Source organism: Oncorhynchus clarkii, chromosome 10 (genome assembly GCF_045791955.1).
Source record: "Oncorhynchus clarkii lewisi isolate Uvic-CL-2024 chromosome 10, UVic_Ocla_1.0, whole genome shotgun sequence".
Classification (NCBI taxonomy): Eukaryota; Metazoa; Chordata; class Actinopteri; order Salmoniformes; family Salmonidae; genus Oncorhynchus; species Oncorhynchus clarkii.
In genome coordinates this window covers 45,958,026-45,978,748 of record NC_092156.1, presented here as the reverse complement: position 1 = coordinate 45,978,748, position 20,723 = coordinate 45,958,026, and the positions used below count along the sequence as shown (strand labels likewise).

Below are 20,723 nucleotides of genomic sequence, written 5' to 3'. Positions count from 1 at the left end.
ACCTGTTCAATCCATTCAATTGGAATTGAGACGTTAGACAGACACAGTTTTGAGATATTGGTCATTTTTTGCTATTTATTTAATTTGGGAAATATTTAAGTAACATACAGAGCATCTGTTTTTCACTGAAAAAAGTACATTAATGATAGGTGAGCACGACAGCTTAAGCAGTTGGAAGAACTACTAAAAACTATAGAATACTATCAAAACTCATTATAGGAATACTATAGAGATTTTGATTAATGATAAAACTATACAAGTATTGAGTATTATAACAGGAAACATCCTATAGGAGAGCCTATAGGAAATCCTTTAAGTGTTACGGATCCCTTCGGAACTTTCATTATGCAGACCTGTCCCCTATTCCCACTGATTAGTACTTGTATAAGTGTGCCCTTTGGTGTCCATGGGGCGGTCGATTATTGTTCCAATGTCCGTTGGTAAGTGGGAGTACCTGTGCTGTGTGCTTTGTTTTTTGTGGATTGCGCAAATGATTACGGGTCTCGTCCAATGTGTTAATCATTGTGCGCTTGTGTTATTTATTCGAGGTACTCTTCGATATTTTGTTTTGGGGTCCTGCCCTGTGTTTTGTATAGTGTTTGTTTGGTCTTCGCCGCAACTCCGGCAGCTGCAACTGGGCCGTCCGACGCCGCCACAACCGGTCCGTCCAACGCCACTGCAACTGATCCATCCGACGCCGCTGCAACTCTGGCAGCGGCAACTGACGACGACGCAACTTCAGCAGCTGCATCGGGTCCTGATCGACCCGCACTGCGTTCCTGTGATCTCCCTTGAGGCCGTTGTTGTTGTGATCTTGGATGCTAGACAGTTTGAGTCACTCAATGCTTCAGTCTGTATAAGTGACAGCCAATGTTAAAATAATACCTTCAAGTCATGTGGCCAAGGGATGTCTCCGTGGCTGTGATGCAGACTGAAATATGGTTTTTGACATCTAGTGGTGATGATACGCAAATGCAGGTAATTTGGGATTAAGTTTTTCCGTGGTATTCATTTAATTAGTTAAATCAACAAAATGGTAGTAACTGACATTTTGGTTATGATATTACAAATGGTATTATATTCTAGGATATATTATCATATGCGTCATGTAGACTCTACAGAGCCAGGACCCTCTTCAAGCGATACAGTTTTGTCAGGGAGAAGTTTGAAAGTGGAGGAAGAGGTGAAAGACGGTGTGGGCAGTACCAATGCAGATTATGAGGATGAAGCAAATGAGAGAAGGTGCACAGAAAGAGACAGACAGTGACTGATCAGTGACTTTACTAGCAAGACGGCTCGGCGCTGGGCTCTTGGTGATTTAAGGCTGAGCAAGGGCCAGTGATAACTGTTAAATGGCATGGATATTGATTGGATCACTACACACATGATGCCCACAGGCTGAGAACAGACTAAGAACAAGATACTGTATATCTCAAAGTAATGGCTGGATTGCCATACAATTTGTTATGCACAATCAAGACCCCAAGTGGAAGAAACCCATTGATTTGGTGACCACTTGACCTTTCCTCTAGCGCCACCATCAGGCCTTTTTATTTCCATTTTGTTTTCCATTTTCCACTTTTACAGCTGTTTATTTGCTAGTTGGTATGTGTACTTAGTTAAAAAATCTGCTGCTGATTTTGTTTGTTATATCGTTCTATAGATGATGTTACTTTATTTTTATTGAAGAGGTTAATGTATATGTAAGTTATATTTATTTTAAGTTATTCGTTAATGTTAAGATAATTTTCCATTCAACAATTTTACAATTACATTTAGACTGTAAAATATGGCCTTTATCATGTTTCTTATAGAGGCTATCAGTCTTGCATCAAATAGTGAATTCCACTGTATGCAGAATGTTGCATGCATGTCTGCACAGTGTTATATTTTCACAGGTCACTGTCAATAAATATTGTACAGTAAATATTGGACTACATGAGTTGCAAGCCTACAAAGATAGTTATTTAAAGCTTTGAATGGGTCGATTGGGTTCTGGAGGTGTGTGGTTACAGCAATTGTGCAGGGTTGGTGTGGTCGGTGGTGGTGGTGGTGGGGCCCAATGTGATATCTTTCATGGGGCACAAAATCCCTGGCGGTGCCCCTGAGCCTATTTTACATTCAGCAAGCAAGAGCAAGTGTGCATCTCTCCTCCAATAGGCTATTGCTCCCGAGTGGCGCAGCGGTCTGCATCTCCATCATTGTAAATAAGAATTTGTTCTTAACTGACTTCCCTAATTAAATAAATACAAATATTGTAGGCTTGAGATGTATTTCCTCAATCACATTGACGGCATCCTTGCCAAAATGGTACGCAGCATCATCTGGTATTGTGTGCAACAAAAGTTCAACATTCAACTTCTGCTACCGTTTCTGTCAAGTCGTGTCGGCGTACAGTTTGATGCATATGTTGCCAATGTATGCACTGCAACTGCCTCTGCAATGTAAGGCAAACGCAGCATTCCATTGGAAGTGAATGTACTTCTGGTGTACCAAAATGCAAAAACACTATCAATGTGATTGAGGCGTAAGTGTAAGCTTAGCATATTAGTCCATAAACTTAATGTTAGGCTTAATACTACAGTTGATATATCCAGTCAATTTACACAGGAAAAGGGGAAAAAAGTTTATCAGAAAACAAAATCATAGGTAGCCTATGTGAGCTCCCTCCCAGTCCCCGGGTATGCAGCTAGAAAAGCTACCATATTTTTTTTAGGGACAAGAAATGTACCCCACCTAGGCTAATTTTATTATTTTAAAGTGAATACAAAACTGTAGTCTAGGCTGTACACTATGCCATTTGAAGAACCGCTCAAAAGCCTGGTGTTTTAAATTCATATTCAATTTGAAATAAGTGCAAAGTTTCCTGATTGGGCAAGTATTTGGATATTTAAACACTTCAACTTCAACCAGTAAAATGGTTCTTTGGCTAGCTTTTGCTAAAGCCTATATATGTGAGTTAGCGTTCTAGCTAACTGCTGTTTCCAAAATAGTTATTTTGCAAAGATCACAACAAAATAATCTTAGCGATTGTTCAAGCAAGACTCAAAACATCATTGTAAGCGTATGAGAACTCAAAGTGATTTTGTTTAGAATACCTAAATCTAGGCTATGTTGAATGTGCGCAGATGGCAATGGCTTTCTTACTGCCACCAAGAGTGGTGTTTGGCTTACATGTTTTAAAAGCGTTAGAAAATTAGGTGGATACCATGGCATCGTAGAATACTCGTTTCTGACTGGCATAAAGGGCATTCTAGAGCGTGCATGATTTCCGTATAAAGCACAGTATATCAGCATGGTAAAATTCACTGGCTATAGTTCATTCTTACATGTTCTATGTGTGAGTTGCTTTTGAAAGCAAAACCGAATTGAAAACATGCTTGCATTGTTGAATTCCATTTTCATAATAGCAAGCCAGGACTGATGGTTTGGTTAGCTAAACTAGTGTCAGCAATTGATGTTATTATTCAATAGCACAAACTCCTAAGCAAATCAGGGGGAGAAAAATAGGTTTATTCAGAGAGGACAAATCAAGATGTTATGCTGGGAGATGTTCAGTCTCCCCTGTCCTCAGGTTTTCTCCCCTGAACAAAGGAACAGGATGCCATTTATAACCCCCCACCCTAGCCTGGGGTTGACCAATTAGAAGTCCTTGCAGTACAACTTGGCCAAGGGCCAAATGACAAGTATCCTGCTCCCGACTCAATGTAGGGTAACCCTAACCAATGAAAACATGGCACACATAGCTCTGAGTTCAGGAGTGACATTTCACAGATTCTAAACAGATGTTAAACTGAAAACCACCTCTTATTGATCGTTAACTAGTTCTCTCGTCCTCTGCGTTGCATTTATCGTCAAAATATTCTTATACTAGCAAATCTGTTTGTTTAGTTATCAAGTCAACTACTGTAGCTATCGAGTAGTAAACTTGCTACCTACTTTAGTGGATGTTGAACACATTTCTACCTGTAAATGAACCGTTTTTTTTTCTGTAAATGTGTTAAATTAAAAAAGGGATAGTCACCTCGGGACTCTGTGTTCTCTGGAAAATAATGCAACTACGTGGAAGGTAAATTCCACTCTGCTAGGCGTCATGGAACACACCTTCCACATCATTCATAATTTTCCATAGAACGCATAGCCCCTTGTTGATTGTCCCTTCCATATAGAGTCTACAAACACTACTGAGTATTTCCAATCACACTTTTACATCGGCACATAGATTACATTTTTCTCTATAAGCCATTATGTAATTTATAGCCTACGGTGTATTGCATTGGTAGCTATGGAATGGGTGGAGTAGGAAGTGTTGCTGTGTATTTAGACCAGAGTCCCAATTGAAATAACACCATATGTAGATTCTACTGACGCCACCGAGTATTCCCAACCCCACTTTTACATTGACACACAGTATACTTTTTTCTCTATAAGACATTATGTATTTCATATACAGTGTATTGCATTGGGGGCATTTATTTAACTTTGGAAAAAAAACAATACAATCCACATTTAATACAAATGTCACTTAAATATGAATCATAGTTCATGCTTAGACAATTATTTTTCATGTATCATGAATAAATACATGTTAATGTATTATTTACGTGGATTTGTGTTCGGACAGACGCCTCGGTGGAAATGGAGTCTCTAGAGAAAGCAAGAACAAGATGGTTGTCAGGAGAAGTGCAGTATTATCATAAGGACATGTATACTTGGAAAACGGAGGAGGAATGGAGGGAAAAAGAGGGAGAAGAGGTTTAAGAGAGAGAGTGAAGAAGAGGGTGAGCTTGAGTCGGGATAAAAACTGTGGGAAAAAATGGAGATGGTAAGTTAAAGAAGAATGGTAGAAAGTGTAAGTAGAGGGAGCTGAAGACAAATGGAAGTGAGTAAGGGCGAAGTATCGGAGGTGATAGGTGTGGTGAAGTTATCGGAGACCGAGGTAGGCACTGAGGATCAGGAAAAAGATGAGTCTGTGACAGTAGGAGTGAAGTTTTTGGAAAAAGTGGACTCTTGCCTTTTGGTTGATTCATTTGTGGTTTCACGGTGGGTGAAAAAAATAGTTGGGTAATGTGGAATCGGTAAGGGTAACCAGAAGTGGTCTAGTGATAATTGTTTCTGTTGGTCAGCAGGAGAATGCGCTCGGAGTAAAACGAATGGCGGCAATAAAAGTGTATTGTTTCGCTATCAAGAAAAGGGCACCAATGAAAATAATGATAACTGGGGTAGCAGTAAATATAAAAGTTGACCAGCTGAGGGGAAAGGAAACAGAAGAGTCATTGTCTGCTCTTTTGAGTTTTGAAGTTGAGTCTTTGCCCGACAAAGTGAAGTTAGGATATATAAGTTATCCTGTATGAGCCGAATACATTACGATGTTACAGGTGTCAAGCTTATGGGCATGTGGCAGGAGGGAGGGTTCAAGGTGTGAGAAATGTGCAGAAGGGCATGAGACAAAGGCATGTAGTATTGGGGAAAGTAGAGGAATGTGTTAATTGTATTGGTGCCCATGGAACTGGGGATCAGAAATGTCCCGTGCAGGGGCCTCCCGGGTGGCGCAGTGGTTAAGGGCGCTGTACGCAGCGCCAGCTGTGCCATCAGAGGCCTGGGTTCGCGCCCAGGCTCTGTCGTAACCGGCCGCGACCGGGAGGTCCGTGGGGCGACACACAATTGGCCTAGCGTCGCCCGGGTTAGGGAGGGCTTGGTCGGCACCAGCGACTCCTGTGGCGGGCTGGGCGCAGTGTACGCTAGCCAAGGTGGCCAGGTGCACGGTGTTTCCTCCGGCGCATTGGTGCGGCTGGCTTCCGGGTTGGATGTGCGCTGTGTTAAAGAAGCAGCGGCTTGGTTGGTTGTGTATCGGAGGACGCATGACTTTCAACCTTCGTCTCTCCCGAGCCCGTACGGGAGTTGTAGCGATGAGACAAGATAGTAGCTACTACAACAATTGGATACTACGAAATTGGGGAGAAAAAGGGGTAAAAAAAAAATAAAAAAAATGTCCCGTGCGAGAGAGGCAGGTTGAGGTTTCCAGGAGTAGAGTAGAAGTTGTCATATGCTGAGGCAGTGAAGAAAGTAGAGGGATAGGCCAAAATGTTTCAGTAAGATTGGATTTTTAGCATTTATAGCAATCAACTGTACTGCAGGGATGGAACAGAAAATGGAGGTTGTGGTGGCAGCTGCAGAGAGATAGTTGGCTGTAGTTGACAGCAGAAGAGTTACAGGGTGTGTTAAGTGGTGTCCCAACCTTCCAGGCATGAGGTAGGAATAAATACATTTAATTAAATGGTGTTGTTAATTTTATTTTATATCATTTAGAAATTAGTGAGTGTAGTGTTAGATGGTAGGGTATTTATTTAGTCAATTTTTTTTCTTCCAAGCAAAGTATAAGGGAGTTGTACTCCAGTCTAGTGGGTGGCGGTAATGCAACAAATTGGATGCCAACCGCCGTTAAACCTCACAAAAGAAGAAGTAATGTAATTACGTGGGGGACTTTTATTCTGAAATTCTGTTAAGGGAATAAGCTACTGTTTTTATGTCGCTGGTAGATGGATAAATTATAAATATCGTTGGTCAGACTGTAGACACTAAATTTAACGAAATACCCAGAAAGGAGGCATCTTGAAAGGTATGTTTTACAGCATTCACAATGTGCATTCCATGTAGTAGTGGAACTGTATGCGTAAACATTCAACCCGAAACTATGTCTGTGTTTACTAGAAAGCTATGGTTAGCTTCTTGCTAGCTAGCTTCCTGGCTGTGGTCAGCAATGCAGCATTCTCCAACGGTGCGTGCGGCTAGCCAACAATAATGCAGTAACATTAGAGCTACATGGTACTTGCTTGCTAATATTTTTTTCATCGGGTTGAGATTATATTTGGCTTAATTTAGCAGAGCTAAAGATGTGTAGCTAGCTAGTTAACAACAACTGGCTGTTGTTGTGCTGAAGCCCCCTCCAATTTAAGTAGCTACTGTAGCAAATGACTAGCTACCCACAGCAAATGAAGACCAGCCAGAGAGCCATTGAAGATGACACCTTTTCAGTTTCACAGTCGTGCTAAGAATACTTTCTTCCTAAGGCTCATCTGTAGGGCCTACACGTTTTACCCAACCACATTGATGTAACTAGACATGTTCAGGGTTTCCCAAACTCGGTGCACGTATTTGTTTGTTGTTGCTGTATTCCTACACAGATGATTCAATTAATCAACTAAGCATAACGTTTTGATCATTTGAATCTGCTGTCTAGTGTTAGGGCAAAAACCAAAATGTGCACCCCTTGGGTCCTGAGGACCAAGTTTGGGAAACTCCTTTAGAACACCTTTCCCCCCCCCCAATTTCAGAATAAACTTCTCTGTGCCCTGGATGTTTGAGGATGGAGGGCAGTGAGGTAAACAGCTCTGCACACCAAGGATCTGGGGATGGAGCTATGAACTTATATGCCACTCTGGGGCTCTCTCCCGAAGACGTGGATGCTCTGGCCCAGATTCCAGAGAACGAGATCAGTGTGGAGACGTTGCCTTATCTGATAATGCAACTGAAGGCCAATCGAGCCAAGCAAGAGGAGCAGGGTGAGGCCTCCCCAGAGAGAGACAGCCGGCAGGAGGATACAGATGATGGAGTCCTTAGCAAACGGGACAGTCCCCCTGCAGTACCTCGCCGGTCAAACAGCCATTGTGACACTGACTATAGGAGAGTGGAGATTCACAGTCGACCAGAGCGGCGGACTGAGACGAGAGATTCCCGTCACAATTGGTCCTCAAGGGAAAAACCATCCGAGACCCAGCAAAGGTTTCCTTTCTCCTATCAAGTGGATGATTTTCATGGAGTTGTGCCCAAGGTTTACCCACACACATGCTCTCTATGCTTATGCATGTTGAATTCTACTAAGGTAAGCTTTGTTATATTCCAATACTCTTGCTTTTGTACTGTGTATCTATGTAATTTAAATCAACACTCTTATACTTATAAAGCCCTTTTTACATCAGATGTCAAAGTGCTATACAGAAGCCCAGCCTAAAACCCCAAACAGAATGCAATGCAGATGTAGTGGCACGGTGAATAGAAAAAACTCCCTAGAAAGGCTGGAACCTTGGAATAAATCTACAGAGGAACCAGGCTCTGAGGGGTGGCCAGTCCCCTTCTGGCTGTGCTGGCATTCATTTAGCTTAATGAGTTCGATTTTTTCACAGGAATGGAAGGATCATGTCAATGGATTAAGCCACGTGGAGGGCTGTCGAGAACTCCTGCGTCTGTAAGTGTTAACATGCAACGTAAAACATTTAGAGAATGGGCTGATACAGGTCACAATCAATTGATATATTTCCTATTACCTGGTTTTATTCTAATTATTAATATTATTTTTTTTATTTTTTACAGATATCCAGATTGGAAAAGACCTGATACCCGGAAGGAAATGTGAGGGGAATGAAATTAAGCTTCATGTTGAAAACAGGCATGTCATGATGTAAAATCATTAGCTGTTCCTCTTCTTACTTAGCACTGTTTACGTTATCTTCCAGGTCCAACTCCATCCCAAGTAGAGATGCTATTTCACCGTCCAGGAGAATGCCACGTCCTGCTATGCCGTACAAGAGACAACATAGCTCAGACCGCGTAGGAGGTGATAACACCAGTCCCGTTCCAAAGTCAAGTTTGATCCAGACCAAATAATGCCCAATTGCAAACCACTTGAAAATAAATACTGTCTCCTTTCATGTTTTCATCTTTAGGTGAAGTCTGGTCTGCGCCAGAAAGACACTATTTGAAGCCCAAGGTAATGATGCCCCTTTTGTGGTGATGTTTTCTTATAAATAGATTATTTGGTGTGGCTGGTAGCCTAGTGGTTAGAGCGTTGTGACAGTAACCGGAAGGTTGCTGGATCGAATCCCCGAGCTGACAAGGTGAAAATCTGTCATTCTGCCCCTGAATAAGGCAGTTAACCCACCGTTCCCCAGTAGGCTGTCATTGTAAATAAGAATTTGTTCTGACTTGCCTAGTAAATATGTTTTTAAATATATCATTAACTTCTTATGATGGAGTTAATTTGCTTAAAGCTACATGCTTGAATGTGTGATTTTATATTTTGCTTTAGGTTGGCACAAAGGTGGTGGTTACAAAATTTCCCCTTGGCTCTGTTGGTGTAGAAGACTTGATGACTTTGGCCAAGCCATTCGGCACAGTTGTAAAACATCTGGTGTTCCCCTGCAAGGTAAATTACACATTGATTAAAAAAAGAGGAATAAGCACTCAACCCTTAAAGATCCACTATTCAGAAATCGCTGCACCATTTCATGGCTGCAAAAATTCAAATAGTTTGCCTAATTTCAGTTTTTGACAAAACAAGCAACTCTACTGTAGAGAATAGTTGTACCATCTAAACTGCAGTGAAATATCTTTTCAATAACTAAATATTGTATTTTCAGCTGTTTGACGCTTGTGTACAAAACTGAAAGAAAGATGAAACTTAAGCATGGGAAGCATAGAAATGGGGTACATAGAACATATCTACTGCTTCTTAGACTTGCTTTCAATGAGAATGACAGCTATAACTAATTTCCATATGAATTTGGTTGGGTCGCCCAAAAGGTTACATGTTGTAACTTTTTTAGAGAATGTTAAAGCTGCAACATCTGTAGTTGAATGTCTATTGGATGATTCAGTGTTGTCTTTTTGTTACAGGGATTCCTGGAGTTTGATTCTCACAAAGAGGCAGTCAATATGGTGAATCACTTCAGTGAAAAGCAAGCATTCGTGAAGGGAAATAAGTTGATTCTGTACCTGTCACCGATGGTGTGCAGTATTCATGTAAGTGCATCTGTCTTTTTTAAAAGTTTGAGATAATGATGATAATTAATACAGAAGTATTAATCACAGAGATCCCAGTATGAGCATGTTTTTTCCTTTAGCCGCCAAGGTTGGATGAACCACCAGAAAAACGGCAGACCAAACAAGCTACCAATACAGTGGTTTGTTTTTCCCGCCTACCTCCTGGGAAGGAAAGAGAATCTGAGATTCTTGATCTCGCCAAGATGTTTGGGGATGTGCGGCATTCAACATTTTCAAGTGATCAGGTAAGGTTTGAGCAATATGGAATTAAAGTGTGATCAATCAAATTCTGCAAATCGCTCTGGTGATTTCAAATAGACAAGTTCTTAACAGTAACAATGCAGTGTATCTATTTTAAATTCAGAATAGCATGGGATTGTATGAATAGAATAGATCAATTCAACACAAACCTCCCATTATGCAGTACCTTCTCTAGCTTCGTCTAATGAATCCTCCCTTATTCATCTGCAGGCCCTGATTGAGATGGTAGATTGGAAGGATGCTGACATTATGGTGAAGTACTACCACTCCAACCCCTTCAAGATCAATGGAAAGAGTGTCAAAGTATACTTGTCATCGTCACTGAAGCGCCTGAGGTAAGTAAGACTGGGGCAATGGCGACCAATTTTTCTGTGGGACTCATCAGGATGTCTCAGGGAAGTTTACCTCAATGGTTTTTGCCTTGTAGAGAAAGTCCTGACTCCACCACATCCAGAAGAGCAGATTATAGTAAAAGCCGCAGCAGCAGACACAAGAGTGAGGAGACTTGCAAGACCTCAAACTCCACGAATGAAGAGAAACCCAGTACAGGCAAACAACCTGCTGAGAAAGTGATGGAACAAGGAGAAGGTCAACAAAGCACCTCAAAAGAGGCCAAGCAGGACATCAAGGAGGAGGACGTTGATTTGGAAAACAAAGATCTAGATGGAAAGGGCATCCAGGTGGAACCTGAACAATGCTTGTCAGGTGATGAGGTTGGTGCTGGTGTTGATACTAAAAACCCTGCTTCTTCCAAAAGTGCTTCTCTGGTGGCTGATTGTAAAGATAAGGGGGAACCCGAAATCACAGAACTGTTGGTAGACGATACCTTGGAGGATTGTGACATCAAGGCTGCCGATGATCCAGCTCTGTGTGATACTGACGTTTCAATGGAGAACATGATGGAACAGGAGAGCTTTCATGAAGATGTAAGAAATTATTTTCATTTATATTTGTGATCGGAACCAACAAAAGGCTCATTGTTCCCAGAATTGAAAATAAGTTTGTCAAGTAACCAAGATGTGGGTTCCTAGCAATGGCTTCTTAAAGCATGTGTGCTTCAACTCTTCAACTTGGTTGAAGTTCTGGGAGCATTCCTGAGAATGTAGTTTTGTTGAGTGAGATCCTCCACTGATCAGTTGAAACAGATGTGGCCATCTATTGCCTAGAACCACTGAAATCTGGCTGAAGTTTCAGTGGCAAATAAAATGTATCTGACACTTCTGAACCTCGTCAATCTAGACAAACAGTCAAGATGTTTTCTGTGACTCATGTCAGCAATGCCAGTCAAACGACTCATGGCTTGTTGGAATATTGAGTTTGCTTGATACCATAGCACGCTACTTACAGTGCCTTCAGAAAGTATTCATGCACCTTGAACTATTCCACATTTTGTTGTTACAGCCTGAATTTAAAATGTATTACATAGTCTCACACATCTACACACAATACGCATTATGACAAAGTGAAAACATGTTTTATAAATGTTTGCGAATGTACTGAGAGTAAGTACAGATATTGAATTTGCATTAGTATTCACACCAAAGTCATTATGTATTAGAATCACATTTGGCAGCGACTACAGCTGTGAGTCTTTCTGGGTAAGTCTAAGAGCTTTTCACACCTGGATTGTACAATATTTACACATTCTTTCATCTCCGTCAAGTAGGTTGTTGATCATTGCTAGACAGACATTTTCAAGTCTTGCCATAGATTTTCAAAATTGTAACTAGGCCACTCAGGAACATTCAATGTCGTCTTGGTAGGCAACTCCAGTGTATATTTGGCCTTGTGTTTTAGGTTATTGGCCTGCTGAAAGATGATTTTGTCTCCCAGTGTCTGTTGGAAAGCAGACTAAACCAGGTTTCTCTAGAATTTTGCCTGTGCTTAGTTCTATTTAGTTTATTTTTATCCTTAAACTCCCAAGTCCTTGCCGATGACAAGCATACTCATAACATGATGCATCCATCACCATGCTTGAAAATATGTGGTACTCGGTGATGTGAATTTTCCCCAAACATAACGCTTTGTATTCAGGACATAAAGTTAATTTCTTTGCCTTATTGCAAACAGGATGTATGTTTTGGAATATTTTATTATGTGCAGGCTTCTTTCCTTTCACTCTGTCATTTAGTTTTGTATTGTGGAGTAACTACAATGTTGTTGATCTGTCCTCAGTTTTCTCCTGTCACAGCAATTTAACACGAACTGTTTTAGTAACCATTGGCCTCATGTTGAAATCCCTGAGTGGTTTCCTTCCTCTTCAGCAACTGAGTTTGGAAGGATGTCTATATCTTTGTAGTGACTGGTTGTATTGATACGCCATCCAAAGTGTCATTAATAACCACCATGCTCAAAGGCATAGTCAATGTATTTTTTTTTGGGGGGGGGGGGGGGGGGGGCTTTCCCATCTACCAATTGGAGCCCTTATTTGCGAGGCATTGGAAGACCTCCATGGTCTTTGTTTGAAATTCACTGCTCGACTGAGGGACCTTACTATTATCTGTGTGTAGTACAGAGAATGGGTAGTCATTCAAAAATCATGTTAATCACTTATTGCATCCATGCAACTTTTGACTTGTTAAGCACATTTCTACTCCTGAACTTATTTAGGCTTATTGGACTCAAGACACTTAAACTTCTCATTTTTAATTCATGTCAAAACTTTTAAAAGTATAATTCCACTTTGACATGGGGTATTGTGTGTAGGCCAGTGACACACAATCTAAATGTAATCCATTTTAAATTCAGGCTAACACAACAATGGATAAAGTCTAGGGGTGTGAATACTTTCTGAAGGCAATGTTATTTGCTCAGGGGCTATTAATTCCATCAGTTTTATGAGTGCCCTACAAATCAGATGGAGATCAGCTTTGAAGGATCTCCTTACATTCCATGGTTTAATATCAAAGGTTATAGAGCCATCTCTGTACAAGCTCCAATTGTTTCCAGAAAACCTAGACTGACAGTAGTAATCCAGAACAGGCACTTAATCGCTCAAGTCAGCCAAGCATTGTAGATGTATGGATCAGTAGACATGCCTATTTGTTCAGCCCTAACATGGTAAAAACCTGGACTGACCAAGAGGTTTGAGCATATTTAAGATGCCAATTTAATTTGTAATAGTGCAGCCACAGAGTTCACTTCCTAGCTTTGAGACATGGATCTATATCATAGTTCAAGACTATTGAATACAATTTTACATACTTTTATGTTCATTGTTTGAGCAGCTTTTTACAGTTTCCCATTGCAACAAGTATTTGTCATGAGATAAGATATGGTTCTAGTGCAGCACTGTGGAACTTGAAACTCAAATTCTTTAACTTATTGATGCTTATTTCCAACAGGACAATATGGATGACATGGATTTCCCTGAGAATATGGATGACTTTGTTACATTGGATGAACTTGACGACAGTACTGGAGGGGACACGCCGCTGGGTAAGCAATGAATGATGAAAAATGTTATTACTTGGCAGCAATAGACATAATTATTATGCCTGTTTAGCCAGTGTGCATAACACATTAAGAAAATAATCTGCAGCTCATAATTTATAGTTATAATTACTTTTTGTTTTTATTTGCAGAGTCAAAGGGTGCTTCATGGGTTGGTATTCCTCAAAATGATCATTTAGAAACATGTAGTTAGAATGTGTCAAGTGTAGAAAAGTTGTTTTATCCAACATTATTGATAGTAGGTTGCGCAGTAAAATTGTTTCTACAGGATGGAAAAGTTGTCCATATTAGCCCAATTAGAAAGGGCTATGGAAACATGGCGGTGGCCCTATTGAAACTGGCAGAGCAAGCAAACGTGAAAGTTGTCGACCATGCCATATCCTTCCTCAGAAAGGAGGTATGTTCATACTTATGTTACTTGCAGATCAGTGTATTTATTTTGTATGGTACTTAACATTATTTCCATCCCATGAAGAAGACTAGATGTCATAGCAACAGTGGTGAATAACAATTTGATATTCATGCATTTTGGCATACAGAGAGGAATTTCTTTACTCAACCCCTGATTTGTGCAAGCATTTAATGTCCTAGTTTGTATGACATTGAGAATTTCCTATATTTTCAGGCATGGTTAGAGCTTGAAACTACTGAGGAAGTACGTGAAATGGTGAAATTCTACAAAGGAAAAGGACAGTTGTTGAGGAAACCAGTCAGTGTTAGCATGTGCTTTTCACAGAAAAAGTTGGAGGTGGGTTTGGTGTATCTATGCTGTACACATTATGCATCTGATGAGAGAATTGAGTTATTAACTAAACTACACCTAGTATAGAGTCAATATTTGTAACACAAAGATGTGTTATGTGTAATGTGACTTTGTTTCTGTCAATATAGAGGCCTAGTGGGAGATCCATCTACATTTGTATGCTTCCACTCCAGAAGTACTCTGACGTCTCTCTTTTACGACTTGCCCAGCCTTTCGGGAAAATCACTGGCTATAATTTGAACTGGCATCATGGAAAGGTAGTTTCACCGGCCCTTTTTTTAGGGGGGGGGGTCTAATAATAAAGGACTTTCACTTGGATGTTATTTTTTTTCAGTGTTATATCCAGTTGGAGAGCGTGGAAGCCGCTCAGAAAATGGTGAAGTACTTCCAACGTCCACACAAGTTCTACGGGACCCTGTTAAGAGTCAGTTTGTGCAAAAAGGGAGACTCACTAATATTCTGGTAAATAATTTTCAATGACCCCTAACAATATGTAATAGAGTAGATGATGGAAATTATAGTTAGACTAAATGGAATTTGAAGAATGCTAGTATGCAGTCCATGTTCACTGCCAGTTCAATTGATTGGAATATATTGGAAGAATATACAGCCAATTAAATAATCTGAGAAAGAATGTTGTTAAACTGGAATGTATGAGTGATGCATCTAAGTACACTTTCATGATCTAGTACTGCGGGACATTGTATTTTAATCTTCTGATACAGGAAGCCACCAGTCAAATATGAGCTGTGGTTGGCTGGTCAGAACAACAGAAGATCAAGAGATCATCAAGGAGATGAAAAGTCTAATGGCCAGTCAACCAAAAGCCCCTATCCAGAGGTGAAAGATGGCTATTTGCTGTTTTTGTTTCCTTAATTTAAACAAGGTGAAAGATTTCAGTCAATCCACTTAACACCGAGAAGAGTGAAGATATTTATTGGTGTTGGCCTCTCAGGCTAAGTAGAACGAATGAGTGAAAGACATGATTGTTTTTGTATGGTCAGGATGTCCAGAGCCCTGTGTCTGACAGTGAGCGGGTCTGTGGGGACCCTGAGGGGGAGGAAGCCAGTGGTGTGGAAGCTATCCCAGAGGAGGAGGAGAAGAAGCAGAAGGAACCTCTGGGCCCTTATCAACCTGACAACCCTGTTGGTAAGATGCTAGAGAAACTGACTGATGTTTGTGTGGCTGCCTATTTTTATTATCAGGTGTGACAGGGATCTGCGTCAGAGCTTTTAGTGCCATATTGTGATAACAACCCTTTCGCTCTCCTTTTACTTGCAGGGTTAGACTATCTGGTGCCAAGGACTGGATTCTTCTGCAAGCTGTGCAACATCTTCTACACCAATGAGGAAACAGCCAAATCAGTCCACTGTAGCAGTGAGGAACATTATCTGAACCTTAAGGTAATTCTCAACTATGACAAGTCAGTCTTATGAATCATACTTTGTGGTGTATTTGTAAGAAAATGTTTTTGACCTTGGAGGCCAGAATACATTCAACATTTCTCAAACCTTGTTTACTCAAGCTAGTATCACCTATGCTTGTTGAATCTCAACCAAATGGAAAGACATGGGACTTTTTAGGGGATCGGTTTTAACTGTATTTCTTGGTTATGGGTTAATTTAGATAATGCATTGAAAATGTACTCTGATTTAATTTTCTTTCAGAGAAAGATGGACATAGATCTCGGCTGATTTGAGAGGATTGTCATCCACCTGTGGTCTTCCCAGAGGAAGGCTGTTTTAGTATAAACGTTTCTGTCCAGTTTAACATTCCAGTCTCTTCTGTTACTGTTGACAACAGTTACCCATTTGAAATTAATTAATGCAGCCTATTTACGAAATGTAGTCCCCTTCTGTGGTTATGAATAGTACCTGGATTTAGTTTCCTCTTATTGAATAAACAAACGTTTGACTTATTCTTTTACTTCTGGAAAGCACCTTTTTCACCTTAAGGCAAACATTTACTCTGAACCTACTGACCTTTAACATATTTGACAGAGGCCTATGGTTGTTTTAATGGTCAAATGTCATTTATCAAGGACATGTGGAAAGGATTAGCTGGAACTACATCCCAGAATTTGCCATAACCCAGAGAACCATCTGGTTCTTGACTGTGACAGCAGAGCTGGTTAAGAAGATTCACCCAGTCTTTGGCAAGGAGCAGCACATCGCTTGAGGAAAGTCACTTGCTCTGAGACCTTGAAGTAGTAGTTCCCCTTGCTCTGCAAGGGCCGCGGCTTTTGTGGGGCGATGGGTAACGATGCTTCGTGGCTGTCAGTTGTTGTGTGCAGAGGGTCCTTGGTTCGCGCCCGGGTATGGGCGAGGGGACGGTCTAAAGTTATACTGTTACATTGGTGCCGGGTCACGGTCCCGGATCAGCGCCCGGGTATGGGCGAGGGGACGGTCTAAAGTTATACTGTTACATTTGTCTGTAAGTAAAGAATTTGCCATGGTCTCTTGGCTAAAGAGTGTCCCCATCAAGTCCAACACCTTTTTTTTTGGGGGGGGGGGGGGGTTCCTTGTCTGAGCCTTGCCACTAAGTTTTCAGTTCAACCTATAGAAAACACATAAGCCTATCTATCATACATCATTAGATCAGGCATGTGGTCACCTCCAATAATGAGGAGATATGTAGCCTTGTTAATGTTTTATAACATGTTTATTATTCACAGTTAGCTAGTTTAATACAAAAAATGGAAATTAGGGGGGAAAGGATCAGGAATACATCCATTTCAATCTGCTCAGATGTACTAAAATCAACTGTGTCTCATGCATTGTGATTGTAAAAACTATATATGCCATTCACAATACTGTATGCAAAAAAAAAGGATGAGGAAATTAAGTTGAGTAAGATAGATGACTGATGCTTACCCCAATTGTTTTTCATTTCCCCACTAAGCTCCTGCACTTCTTTGAGGAGCAATGGAAGTTCTACAAAACATAATTGTTAGATATAGTCATTTTCAACTGGGCAACACATTGCATTTGGGAGAAAACGATACATAAAGGAAAGACAATGGTAGTGCATCAGGCTACAATAAAATGTGACGAAATTATATTAATTAATCACAATAGTCAATCAAGATGAAGCGCTACATGTACCTGACTAGGCTACTCTTATGCAATTCTAAATAGCCAAAATTGTTACTAAAAAACTATTTGTAAAAGGTATATTCTCCCATCTCACAAAAACATTTATCATGTCATTCTCAACATATCCCTAACAACAGCAAGTTACAATGTTTCCCTTTATTTACACTGTGAACGTTCGTTGAGTCCTCTGTCGCCATGACTACGACAGGCTAACGGAGTTTTATAAATTAATTAAACTATGAAAACGTCAGAAAAACAGAAAAATCATTAAACTCCGCTTAACTTGGTGTTCTATGTCATATGCTTTATAACTGCCTTACGGTGAAGATAAGATTAAACATAATTCGTTTATCTGGTGCTTCAGTTTTCAGTAGGCTCTCATTCAACTTCACTAAGCAGGCAGGCTAGCGTGATAGCCACTGTGCACGTCAAGCAACCACTAGAGTGAAAGGCTCCCTCTGCGGGCAGAAACAAGCACACCCCTTGATAATACATGATTACAAATGACAAAAGATTAGGCTACCATATCTCACATTCTCCCACATTTCTGGTTGGCAACACAGGGAACCCAAACATGAGCACATTTGTTTTTACTACCAACACAGAAAGTATTACCCCTTTTTCACAGCAACCATTTCCCTTTTTCTTTAATGTTAGACAAACTAGGGCCAACAATAGTAGTCTAATGATTCTGACTTTATGTAGCACCATATTGGATCACTCCAATATGGTATACTTCCGCTGGGCAGGATACATTTAGTCCTGTGTACTGGGTAGTGCTACTCCCACCTCTACCTCTTCCTATTCTCAGCTCATTCCAGAGAGGATTCGCTTGTTTAGAGCTCTATGTTAGAGTGTAAAAGCTCAGAAGTATACCAACAGCTATTCAATAGCTTGAAGTAGCTAGCCTCTCCACTTGGGAGCTCTGCTGTCTCCCCACTCGGTTTGGCTTGTGCCATTGTCAGGATAATTCTATACTCCTGTTCATTTACCAATTAAATTATGTTACCCTCAGTCTGTTATATCAGGATTTGTAAGATACTGATAGAAACGAAAACAGACAGAGGCCCAGTCTACCAAAGTTAAATGTTTATTCACGGGAATGTTCTGACGTGTACAGTACAGGACCTTCAATTTATAGCGACACACATACTTCCACACCAACCATCAAATCCGCCCGCCAATAGAGCCTAGGGGAGTACGTGAGAATAGTGTCTTCCTACCCTCCCCTAAGATAGGGAGAGACCTGGGACTGGGAAGTGTCCCAGCCAAGGTCTCCCCAGATCTGGCTCAGACAGATCGTCTGTTCTCAAAACACTAGACACATTGTTCCCAAATGTTGATTCTGACTAAAACCACACACAGTATTATAATCTAATCATCGAATGAGTCTAACACTTACACACGTATTATAATAATCTAATGATTCAAATTAATTTCATACACATGGTATCAGACCTATGGTTTCAGGACTGTAACATTCTAATCATTTATTAAAACACATTTCCTTATCAGCCATCTTGTTTGGGTTTTGTCCATGTTTTAATTACTTGTGACAGCGTACCAACCTGGGCAATACTCAGATTGGTCAACCAGTATTGCGGGGCTGAGGGTTTGTCCTAGTTGTTGTGTCTTGTCTCTCCACCAGAACTGTCCCGGTTAGCATTCGGTCTCAGGGACCGTGCCTAACACTGCAAGCTCAGGAGTCTGTGTATGTTTCACTCCAGCAGACTTGCAGTTTTCCCCAGAGAGTGAGTCAAGTGTCACAAGCCGCACCACGCTTATCTCTCACAGGGCGCAGCCATCTTGCCTAGACTCATGTGTTCCACGGTGAATAAGCTATGCAGTAGCTAGCTTAACAAGAGCAGACCACTGCAGGACTAAGCACACTCCTTATATCCTGCCAACACTCCCACGTATAGTAGAATAAACTATAATGTGGCAGGAGTTACAGTTGACCCACACTATAAGCTAAGATTGAGCTAACGTGTGAGTTTGTGTGCTCTGCTCTTCCCCCACGATCAGGCAGTTGCAGCTTCTAATGTGTTAGTGATGGTTATTTAACAGTCTGATGGCCTTGAGATAGAAGCTGTTTTTCAGTCTCTCTGTCCCAGTTTTGATGCACCTGTACTGACCTCGCCATCTGGATGATAACGGGGTGAACAGGCAGTGGCTCGGGTTGTTGTTGTCCTTGATGATCTTATTAGCCTTCCTGTGACATTGGGTGCTGTAGGTGTCCTGGAGGGCAGGTAGTTTGCCCCCAGTGATGTGTTAGGCAGACCGCATCACCCTCTGGAGAGCCCTGTGGTTGGGGTGGTGCAGTTGCCATCCCCGGCAATGATACAGCGCAACAGAATGCTCTCAATTGTGCATCTGTAAAAGTTTGAGGGTTTTAGGTGCCAAGCCAAATTTCTTCAGCCTCCTGAGGTTGAATAGGTGTTGTTGTGCCTTCTTTATCACACTGTCTGTGTGGGTGGACCATTTCAGTTTATCAGTGATGTTAACGCTGACGAACTTGAAGCTTCTCCACTGCGGTCCCGTCGATGTAGATGGGGGGAGGTGGGATCAGCTCCTTTGTTTTGTTGACATTGGGTGAGAGGTTATTTCCCTGGCACCACCTCCTCCCTGTAGGCTGTCTCGTCATTGTTGGTAATCAGGCCTACTACTGTTGTGATGTCTGCATACTTGATGATTGAGTTGGAGGCTTGCGTGGCCACACAGTCATGGGTGAACAGAGAGTACAGGAGGGGGCTGAGAACGCATCTTTGAGAGGCCCCAGTGTTGAGGATCAGCAAAGTGGAAGTGTTGTTTCCTACCTTCACCACCTGGGGTCGGCCTGTCTTTAAGTTCAAGACCCAATTGCACAGTGCGGGGTTCAGACCCAGGGCCTCGAGCTTAATGATGACCATGGTGTTGAATGATGAGCTATAGTCAATGAACAGCATTCTTATATCGGTATACCTCTTGTCCAGATGGGATAGGGCAGTGTGATAGCGATTGCATCGTCTGTGGATCTATTGGGGCGGTAGGCAAATTGAAGTGGGTCTAGGGTGTCAGGTAAGGTCGAGGCGATATGATCCTTGACTAGTCTCTCAAAGCACTCCATGATGACAGAAGTGAGTGCTATGGGGCGATAGTCATTTAGTTCAGTTACCTTTGCCTTCATGGGTACAGGAACAATGGTGTACATCTTGAAGCATGTGGGGACAGCAGACTGGGATAGGGAGAGATTGAATATGTCCATAAACACTCCAGCCAGCTGGTCTGCGCATGCTCTGAGGACACAGCTAGGGATGCAGTCTGGGCCGGCAGCCTTGCGAGGGTTAACATGC

At 41.4% G+C, this 20,723-nt stretch overlaps 1 protein-coding gene across 1 annotated transcript; it reads left to right on the top strand.

The window, feature by feature from the left end:
- Positions 1-6,488: 6,488 nt before the first annotated feature.
- LOC139418647 (matrin-3-like) lies at positions 6,489-16,216 on the top strand. Its single transcript, XM_071168266.1, has 21 exons — positions 6,489-6,619; positions 7,335-7,882; positions 8,184-8,245; positions 8,371-8,409; positions 8,514-8,614; positions 8,724-8,767; positions 9,086-9,202; positions 9,673-9,798; positions 9,900-10,064; positions 10,291-10,415; positions 10,508-11,006; positions 13,425-13,518; positions 13,665-13,684; positions 13,802-13,930; positions 14,159-14,281; positions 14,425-14,553; positions 14,631-14,758; positions 15,022-15,136; positions 15,301-15,445; positions 15,578-15,699; positions 15,964-16,216. Exons 2-21 carry the CDS (start codon positions 7,367-7,369, stop codon positions 15,988-15,990), a joined length of 2,826 nt encoding a protein of 941 aa, XP_071024367.1. The 5' UTR covers positions 6,489-6,619; positions 7,335-7,366; the 3' UTR covers positions 15,991-16,216.
- Positions 16,217-20,723: the final 4,507 nt, after the last annotated feature.

What these genes read in the sequence shown, in the direction of transcription:
- LOC139418647 (XM_071168266.1), top strand. Translation starts at nt 7,367, where the DNA reads ATGGAGGGCAGTGAGGTAAACAGCTCTGCACACCAAGGATCTGGGGAT. An exon ending in GGAGACTCACTAATATTCTG is followed by an intron (nt 14,759 to 15,021) that starts GTAAATAATTTT and finishes CTTCTGATACAG; the next exon opens with GAAGCCACCAGTCAAATATG. An exon ending in CCAAAAGCCCCTATCCAGAG is followed by an intron (nt 15,137 to 15,300) that starts GTGAAAGATGGC and finishes TTGTATGGTCAG; the next exon opens with GATGTCCAGAGCCCTGTGTC.